We start from the raw sequence: 10,709 nt of genomic DNA on the forward strand, positions 1-10,709 counted from the left end.
CACCAATCTTGCAAAAAAACCTCACAGTTTATTTTTAATACTAAATTCAAGTATGTGGATAAATAAAAGATAGTGAAAAAATAGCTAAAACTGTCAACATTGAACTAAAAATTATAAATTATAATGATTTCGGGTTCTCAATAAAAGCATTAGCATGAAAAGCTGGTATTTCAAGTCAAATCCCATCACAACAACCTCACTGCAATAAAAAGTTGACTATAACATGGTTTTCAATGTGTGGCCAGGCACTGGAAGTGTTTCTAAATCTCATTACCACAAAACTTCCAATTTAAAATAACTCATGGCAATGAATGTTTTCCTTAAAGCAATCATTAAAAAGTTCTTGCTTATATAATAATTATTTCCTATTATAATGAAAACAATCCCATCCTTGATTTTGTGACATAGTGTAAGATGCAGTAACAGAAATCTCATTGCTAGATAACCAGGAAAAGGGAAACAGTGAGATTTCAAAAAGATTCCTTTACGTTCCCTAAATTAATGAAGAATGTAGTGAGTGTAATTACCACTAGCAGATACATTAACTGTTTCTACAAATTTGACTGGTTCTAGTAGGAACAGCTCATTTCAAATTTATTGTGAGCCAAATACCCAACAACACAGTGGGATGACAGCTCCTTGAAATGCTGAGGAGCAATTCGATTCAGTGTTAAACAGAGATGTTTACTTCACAATTTAAATATATTTATCGGTTACTTACTGCAACATAACACACAAGTGATTGTGAGATCGTTAAGGATAAAATCCTTGGCTTATTAATTGATAGAATTTAGAACATATCAGGCACATACTAAATGCTTATGAAATTATGGACTTCTAGAAACAATTTTCCTAATGTTAAGTTCCTCTTCCCTGGGTCTTAAATGATTTATGGAGTATGATAACATAAAGAAGTTACAAACAATAAAAGGCAATGGTACCGGAGGACAAATTAAAGCTCCCTTTCTCTAAGTATATTCTCTGAATTCCCAGATTAATACCAGTGAAGGACAGCAGTGATCCCTGTTATGTAAACTATTCCCTGGAAGTGAGTTAGGCCAAGACTAGACATGAACCCACAAGAAAAGGGGGACCATTGAACAGCTTAAGCAACTGATTAAAAGTTGGGTTTGTTTTTTTTCAAAGCAATCAACTGTGTGATGGAGGTCAAGCTTTTTTGTTTGTTTCCTCTCAAGTAGGATGTATCTGTAGACAAAAACTCTAAGGCTTCAGGAAACTGAATTACCTCTTTGGAATTTACTGGGCATTATCCAAGACAATAATGCTAAATGCCCTAATTAATTTCCCATGGACTTAAATGAGTCAGTGTGCCTTTTAAAAATATTGTTGCACTCCTAAGAATTAACTGAATAATCAACTTGCTAAAGTTCTGCATTTAGGACCAAATTGATGGTGCAGTTTCAGAGTGTAAATGAATTTCAGAAATAATTTTCTAGAGAAATAATTCTAATTATGATTGTGTTTTGATGTTTCCAAAATAATCAATTATTTCAGCATGATAATCTTTCCTTTTGATGGGGGAAAAGCAATCATGGCAGTAATTTTCCCAAATGGCTCAATCAATTCCATAGTTGAGAGCCAATAACTTCATGCTTATGTGACTTATTATTGCATAGGATTATGACAAAATCATTTTTGGAATAATATATTGATATGCAAAGGGTTGACTATACAGGGAGCAAAGTCAGTAGAAATGAAAATTTTATATTTATAACCAAAACATAAAATATGTAGTTGAAGATATCTAGTCATTCATAATCATGACTAAGAGAGAGACTGGAAATCCCAGTAAACATATCTATCAGATAAGAAATGAGGAAATGAGGTGTAAACAGAAAAAACTAATTTGAAGATAGGACATGGCACAGGCATCTTGAAATAAATGGCTATAAGATTTTTTTAAAGTTTTGAATAATAATACGTAGTAGCATTTAGGGAATTCACATAGGCCTGCTTTCACTATTTGAAACATTTCTACGTTCATTCAGTTTCCTGTAAGCTTGCCAGAGTGTTATAAATTATTCCTTTATTTACAAATCAAAGTCTTATGATTGGCTTAAGTATTTGTGTTACGCCAAATAAGGCAGTTTATGATTACCTATAATTTTTATAAAGTTTCATTTCCTGAATATTAACACATATAATTCAACTTAATTTAAAAATGTATCTTGTACGTTTCATAGCCATTCTCTTCCAACCATGAAGATTAGGACATTTAGGTGTGATATGTAGGATTCATCACTCTAAAATTCTGCTATGCTAACTTCACTGTGAAAACATTTCAGGGAAAGGATATTTATTTTTAAACATTTTATATAAGGTGAATGATAATTTTGAATATACTCTAAAGCTGCATTATTCAATGTGGCAACCTCAAGCTACATGTGGCTACTGAACACTGAAGAACTGAATTTTTAATTTTAATTAATTTAGAGTTTAAAACTTACAGTTGTTTTAGTTATTGGAAAGCTTTTAAGTGTGTTTAGACAACTTAGGTTGTTGAATCTACTTTTTCATCTGTAACTTTTATAGAATCTAACTGCATCAAGTATTACTGATGAAAACTTAGGGTACAAATCGAGGGGTTCTGTAAACATGGAAGATACGCCAGATTTCAAAGACTTAGTGTGAAAAAAGGAAAGTAAATTTCTCATTAATAGTTTTTATATTGATTACTTATGTGCCTTACATTATATTTCCCTTGGACGATACTGTTCTAGAGCTTTATGAAAATTGTTGGTTTTTAAAAGTCAGGTTTTAAAATTTTTATTTTAATGCCATTTCTTTTAACCAAATAATTTCAACCATTATGAAAAAGCAAAGTAAATCTAAATCAGATTTATCCACCAAGAAGTGCCCTAATTGCCCACTCTGCACTTCTTCCTTTCTCTTATTTCCAAAGCCCTCACCAGCACCAGCAGTAGAATGCAAAATCATAGGCAGTGAATATGCAGAAATAGTTTATGAGAGCACTGATGAGTGTGCAATCAAATCAAACTGCTCACACCCTACAAATTACGTCTTTTCTTTCCTCCCAATTGTTTCCAGATCTATGGGTCCCTAATTCCAAAATTAACCTTCAGCTTCCTCCGAAGTTCTGCTGTGCTATGGCTTCCGGTTTAGAATAATAAGCGGTGACTGTGCTCAGCAATGTGCTAGGTCATGTATTAATACTAGATTCTGTCCAGGCCCGAGAACTTTCATCCTTCAGAGTGGAGAGCTTTCTCTGGGAGAAGGGTTCGAATCCCAGAAGTTTGAACACCGCCACCCGGTACTTCTTGGACATGATGTTGTACAGAATGGGGTTGATGGCAGCGCTGAGGTAGAAGAGGACAAAGGACACGAGGTTGCAGTACTGACTGATCTGAGCAATCTCCAGGGATCCAGGCTCAAAAGATTTGGAAAATAAATAGCGCCCTACGTGGAAGGGCAGCCAGCAGAGGATGAAGGCAAACACCACTACAGCTAAAAGGACAATGGGAGAGAGATCATCAGTGCAAGAAATGTCATAGCAAACCACATTCTATTTTTAAGACTTAGTTTGTTTTGATTATGTATTTTGACCATTGACTTCAGAAAAACACTCTGTTCTGCTTTTACCCATTCTTACATTTTATTATAACAAAGATTGAGTCTCTCTGGACCAAAAGTTCAACAATTTTTACTGAGCTTCCCAGTAACTTCTATTTAACAACTGTTTGAGTGATTTTGTGATTGAGTTGACATATCTACTCAACTGACAAGGCCATATATTCACAATAGTCCTCCTCTTTATATGTGTTAGACACAACACAAACACACGAGGTAAAGTGGTTATACTCAACCATAGCTGCGTATCAGTTTCCTGGGGCACTTTTTTTAAAGCAATGCAGATTCCTTGGATATAATATAGATTCACTAAATTAAGATCTTTAGGAAGGAGACTGGGACACTTGGTTTTTCTTTTCTTTTCTTTTTTAACGTTTCACAGAGGACTGAATGTGCAGTCAGGATTAAGAACCACTGAGACGGATGATTCTATGCTACCTACGGTAGACATAAGTAAGGCACGAAAGGCCATTAAACCAACTAACATTAATTATCATCCACCCAAGTCTTCATTTTGCCTATGTAAGATAATTTTTCAACACTTGTAAATTTTTAAACTAAGGTTTTAAAATTCAGAAATCAAAGGAAAAATAACAAAAAATAGTATTTTAGTCCCTGTACTACTTTAGTGATCTCCTTCAAATTGTCAAAGGAGAAGAAAATTAACATTGGTGCTGAGACACCAGTGAGAAAATTAATGGCTTGAAAAATAAAATTAGAGGAAATTATTCCACTTACCCTTAAAACTAAGTTGTATAGTAGCAATTTGACTGCCATGGTAGCAGTGTGAATCTCATAGATGAGAGCTTAGAGTCCCCTGAAGGACATTTGCAGGTTTACAATCTATGAGTCATTTGAGAATCACAGTCTAGAAAATAAAATCTTTGACATTCCTTGAATAAACTGTATCACTTTAATATTCAGGATCCAGGAATTGTAAAATTGCAAATATGAAATCATCCTGAAATTACTTCTAAGAAGCATTGAATATGCCAAGGAGTATGAAATGTTGACTATAATATCTGAGCAATGAAATATACAGGCTCTGGTTCTGAAAAAGTGTGTAGAATTAATATTTTGCTTGAATATGAGCATATTTTGTATTACTTCACTTGTACCAAGCATACACTTAAAGAAGTTGAATTCTTGCAATAAATATTCAGCACACTTTTAGTTGTGACATTGCACCCGGATGTACCTGCAGGGCCATTTGGGAAGGGGGGTAATAAGTCCTGTCAGATTCCACAGAGTCTCCTTTTCTCTTGTTGGAGCCTTGTTTGTCTTACCTTATCTTAGTCTATCCTATGGGTAATTATGAAAACAAATAAAGAGACCCCACTGATTTGTCCCTGACTTCCTTACAAAGCGTAGTATAAACAGCAGTGGGGTAAACAGAATTGATGAAATTATCTGAAAACAAATCACAGTATCGAAAGAAAAACAAATCAGCTCTAACAGAATTATCCAAATTGATCACATCTTTGGTTAAATTTGCCACTGAATATTTTCTAGATCCAATGCCTGCTTTTCTTAATGTAACTTAGATATCCACAAATTCTATCTGAGGCAAGAAGTTTAACCTCACTTTTAACCCTCAAAGACCACAATAGACTTTTATGAAATATCTTTTGAAGCAAAGTTTCTAGGCTGATAAAAAAATCATTTTAGGGAAATAAAAAGGTGAGGGCACTTCTCCATGAAAGAGAAAGGAGAGACAGAAAGAGAGAGACAAAAAGGGGATAGAGATCAAAAGAGAGAGTCAGGACAGTGGCAAAGTAAGGGGGGGCGTGGAGAGGAAAAGAGAATAACTGAGAGACATGCAGAAAGACAGAGACTGAGAGAAACGGGAGAGAGAGAGAGAGAGAGAGAGACGCTCGGGGAGAAGGGGGAAGGCAAGGGGAGAGGGGACGGGGAGAGAAAGCCCGAGGGCATCCCGCGACCTACCCAGCATTTTCACGGTTTGCTTGTGGCTCTTGTCTCTGAGCGAGGCGCCCACCGCCGCGTCGCCGCGCCGCCTCCGCCACAGCTTCCTGCCGATGAGACTGTAGAGGACCGTGAGGCAGAAGACGGGCAGAAAGAAGAAGACGCTGGACACCCACACCATGACCGTGAGCAGCCCGGAGCGCACCGCGAACTCGGTGGCGCGGCACTCGTTGGTGTCCCGAGGGTCGGTGCCGTTCTCGTGCTCCACCCCGACCAGCACGAAGATGGGCCCGGCGCTGCAGAAGGCCAAGGCCCAGATGACGAGGATGACCAGCTTCACCCGGCCCTTGGTGACCACCACCTTGGCCCGCAGCGGGAAGCAGATGGCGAAGTAGCGCTCGACGCTCAGCGCCGTGATGGTGAGCACCGTGGCGTAGGTGCAGCTCTCGCTGACGAACTGGAAGAGTTTGCAGAGCAGGTCGCCGAAGTTCCAGGGCCGGTACTGCCAGAGGCGGACGAGGTCGAGCGGCATGCAGAGGAAGATGAGCAGGTCGGAGAAGGCCATGCTGGACAGGTAGAGGTTGGTGGTAGTGCGCAGCTCGCGGAAGCGTGACACCACCAGCATGGTGAGCAGGTTGCCAGCGACGCCCACCACGAAGAGCGCCACGCAGGTGGCTGTGACGCCCGCCAGCAGAGGCGCGGGGAAGGGGAGCAGCAGCTCGTAGGCCAGCGACTCGTTGCCGGGGGCACTGTCCCAGTCCAGGTCCGCCAGCGTGAAGTTGGGCCCCGTCTCCTCGCTCGGCGTCGCGTTCCACATGCTGCCGGCTCGGCTTAACTGGCTGCGGAACGCGGCTGCGCTGGGAGGCCAGATGGAGCCGTCCCCGAAGAGGTCCCCGAAGAGGTCTCCTTGGGCGCGGGGAAGTGCGAGGGAGGAGCGGGAGCGGGCGCCGGCTTACAGAAAGGATGCTTGGAGAAGAAAGAGAGGGAAGTGAGGTGACTTGGGGAGAAGCGAGAGGGAGAGAGACTGGTCGTAAAGAGAGTGACAGAATGACCCACGGCTTCCTCTGGCACCTCCCCTTTCCTCAGCCCTTTCCCCCAAAGCCCCTTTCTCCCAACCCAGCCCCCGGCAGGCGCCCACCCACCTACCTGTCACCCGGGCTGTCGGGCCAGCCCTGCCCACAGCTCACGCTCTCGGTTCAGCTCCGTCTCGCACTTCCGAGAGCGTCCCCAGCGCCGGGGACCGCAGAGGCCAGGCGTGACCAAGCAGGAGTGTGAGGGGTTCTCTCCCGAGCCTCGGGCGAGTGTGGCCCGGAAGGACAGGTCACACCCGGGGGTGGGGCTGGGGGTGGGGACAGCGGCAGCAGCGGGGAGGACAACGTCAGCTCGGGACCTCAATTCTTTCTCCACGAGGGGTAGAGTTGGCTGTGGACTTGTTGGGGAGAAAAAGTGAGCGTACCTATCTCGACTTGGGAGAGGGATTGGTTGGGGGGGGGGAGGCCTTCTATTTGTACTGGACCTAGGAAGAGACCGGTGCGCACCAGGGAAGAGCCTCATGCTGTCCTAAAACCAACCCACTGTCGTGTTAGCGACGAGAAACAGGTTCAGAGACGTGACCACTTGACCGAGGTTACACAGAGGACTGGGGACTCAGAGACTACCGTTGGCTGTCCCACCCAGTTTGTACTTCTGAGTGCACGGGGACAAGAGGTGTGAATAAACCCTGCACCGACTTCCAGTCCTTCGTACACGCCCCGACTTAGCGGTGATAGAGGTTATGCTGCCCGGGAGATGACTTTTTCCTGACGCCAACCTCGGGGATTCGGGTGGGGGCGGGAGAAGGGAAAGAGGCTCGGGTTGGAGGTGTTTGGGGCTGACAAGCGAAGGAGGAACAGGGGCTGTCCGCTGGCGCACGGAAGGTATACAGTAAACGCTTTTTGAAGGTGATTGAGAAGGACCGGCCATTTCGTAGCTGTGTTCCCTTGGACAAGGTCTTCAGCCTTCGGAGCTTTAGTTCTTTTTCTTTGAACTGGGAGAATGTTGTGTGAACTACTGGGAGTGGACGTCCAGTGTTGGGGACTCAGTAGGCACTCAGTGAATAAATATGGGACATGTTGCTGTTGAGGAGTAGGAGCTGCAGTAACGGGTCAGAGGCCGCGCCTACACGAGCGAGGTGACCCCCCTGCACCCGGCCTGCGCGTCTCCTGCCCGTAGCCAGGAACCGACACCCGAAGACTTGATCCTGCCGGCTGCCTGCGAACTCGCAAACCTGCCGTTCCCTTTCCCGCCGGCCGACCTCGGGAAAGCCCCAGAAACGTGTTCAGCACCGCGGCCAGCTCCGGGTCCCTCCGGCCGCGCCGCTCTAAGGGAGCTGCTGCCCTGCCACACACGTCTTTTCCAAGTCACCAAGTCACGCAGCGAACGCCGCAGTCCCCCGTCCCACTCGCTCCACCGCGGGAGCCGGCGAGACTTCCCCAAGCACAGACTGGCATTAATCCACCGCCTTGGCCACGCCTATCGGGGCTCTCTCGCCCCTGGCTTAAATGGGAATCCATGCACTGTGTATGGGACAGATTGCCCGCACTTGAGTGCGTCTATACGTGCCTTTGACAGACGGTTTGCTCCACATAGTGGGAGACCACATGAGAAAAGTTTGATACAACTTATTGGTGAACACACTGTATACTGGCTTGGTTGCCACCGGCGTGTTTCAGACGTTGGATCAAATTTTTTAAAAAACATTTATTTCAGAGTACTATTTTAAAAATATTCCAACTAAGTCAAATCACCAATTACTAACAAGTTTTTTGAAAAAAATCAATAATTTGACTTTATTACTCTCTGCCCTACATTAATAGTAGGTTTGTGTGTATGAACAGAAAGGGAGAGAAAGTAGACTGGGATAAGTCAAATACTATCAGAAATTATTGTCTAAGAATAAGAATCAAGAAAATGTTGTGGTCATATTTGTAGTCTACTCAGTGTGAAAGCTATGGCTGACAGGTGGACAAATTGGGAAAAAACACTAAAAAACCATTGTGATAAAATTTTGTCATGTTAGCTAAAATGGCCCTCTACTTAACTGCACTCAACCATTTTATAAAATATAGACAAATCTGTATTGCGTGACCAAGAAGAAACAGAATTATTGAAATTGATCTGTTTATTCACAACACATAATAGTATTATATAATACTGTATATAAAATTATATTTAATATATGGTAGGCATTAGGAATAACACAATAAATAAAACCCAGACAGGTCCTGTATTTATAAACTAATAGTCTGGAGAGAAAAATACAGTTAAACAAGCAATTTCAGTACAGTATTGACAGGTGCATTTAAAGAGGGCTGTATGATGACTGTCACTGGAATATAAAGAATGTGTGAACTACATAGAGGCTTTAGGGAAGGCTTCTCAGAGCAAGCAGCTTCTGAGCTGGATCTGGATAAAGTTGAGTTGTCAGAAGAAGTAAAACGTGCTCAACTACTTAGACAAGGAGCACAAAAACACTTAGAAGTGAAAAAAACTTAGTATGGCTTCTCCTATGAATGGCATAGGGAGTATCATTATGGACTAATGGATATTTATGTAGTCAATGCATATCAATCAATCACTTATGTTTATTTTCTTTTTGATACTAAGGTTGTCCCATCTTTGGCCAATGGGATCCCCTTCAGGCTGGCTCTAGAGTCCTCTTGACATGACTCAGATTTTGAAAACTTCCTCACTGCACTTTGTGGCACAATGAGATGCTCCAACCTCACCTTGTAAATTCCCCACTCTTGACCTGGGGGCAGCCATTACTCCAAGAGTCCCTGGGAGTGGTGAATAGCATTTAGAGACCTAATTTTGGGCAGTATTGGTGATGATTGTGCCTGGATCATTATAGAATAGGTCCTAGGTGCTTTATGTGGGCAGCCCCATGATATATATTGTTGTTTTAATCAGGAGATGGTGATGATGATGATGATACAGTAGATAAATTAGATACACTGTGAGTAGATGGTCAAAATTGATATCACCACTGTGATACCTTGGGAAGGACACAGTCTCACTTACATAGTATTGTAGCTAGGAATGCATAACCTCAATCTAATGGCAAGGAAATATCAGACAAACTCAAAATGAAGTATAGTTTATTTTAAACGTTCTTTTTAAAAAAGGTCAATGTTGTATAAGACAAAGAAAGACTGAGAAAATGTTCCAGACTAAAGGAGACCAAAGAAACTTAACAATTAAATGTAATTCCTGATTCTAGACTGGATTATAAACTGGAGGTAAAAAAAAAAAAACACAAAAACCTGCTATAGAGGACATTAATGGGCCAACTAACACATCTAGAACATGCATAGTAGATTAGAAAGAAGTATTGAATCAGTGTTAAGTTTATTGAAGTTGAGAATATTCTTACTCTTAGACCCACTCAGCCATGATTTATGCAACTTACTGTCAACTGTTTCAGAAAAAAATTTTGTGTGTGTGTGGGCGTAGATAAATAGAGCAAATGATAAAGTAAATGAGGCAAAATGTTAATAATAGAAAAATCTGGGAAAATGGTAAAATGATTTTCTTTGTATTATTCTTGCAGATTTTCTGTAAGTTTAAAATTGCTTCCAAATCAAAAGTCTAAAAAATCTTAAGTCTATATAGATACTTGCAATTCAATTTCCAATTATTTACTTAACTTCTTTGATTTTATATTTATACTGAACATCTTGGTTTCTAATAACACAAACATAATTATTTTATCTTATCATACACACTAAATAATTTTAAGCTAATAACATCAGCCTCATCACTAATAATAAAATTGACAAAGTTTGAGATTTTCTTGCAGTTTTCTTTTATTCTTACAATATATCCCACTAAGTTTGTACAACTATTATGTTCTAAAATTACTTGAAATAATGCTTTTCTATGTGTGGTTATGTTACCAGTTAGATATGTGCCTCATTTGTTTTAGTTACTTTCAATTTTAGGAATTATTTTTATATTTAATTTTATTTTTGAATATACATTTTCATGATTTGACAGTTAAAACTTTGAAACAAGTCATAGTTCGAAATTTAAAACTTTAAACCAAAATATATTCAGGAAAATGTTACTCTCTTTCCATACTTCCCAATAGATACATTTAAAAATTTTAGCTTTTGGGCCAGGCAGGATGGTATGTA

General features: G+C 41.0%; 1 protein-coding gene across 1 annotated transcript; it reads right to left on the bottom strand.

Moving 5' to 3' along the window:
- Positions 1–1,340: 1,340 nt before the first annotated feature.
- GHSR (growth hormone secretagogue receptor) lies at positions 1,341–6,392 on the bottom strand. Its single transcript, XM_045556661.1, has 2 exons — positions 5,554–6,392; positions 1,341–3,486 (listed from the first exon to the last, which is right to left on the bottom strand). Exons 1-2 carry the CDS (start codon positions 6,347–6,349, stop codon positions 3,182–3,184), a joined length of 1,101 nt encoding a protein of 366 aa, XP_045412617.1. The 5' UTR covers positions 6,350–6,392; the 3' UTR covers positions 1,341–3,181.
- Positions 6,393–10,709: the final 4,317 nt, after the last annotated feature.

This window comes from Lemur catta, chromosome 1 (assembly GCF_020740605.2).
Source record: "Lemur catta isolate mLemCat1 chromosome 1, mLemCat1.pri, whole genome shotgun sequence".
NCBI lineage: Eukaryota > Metazoa > Chordata > Mammalia > Primates > Lemuridae > Lemur > Lemur catta.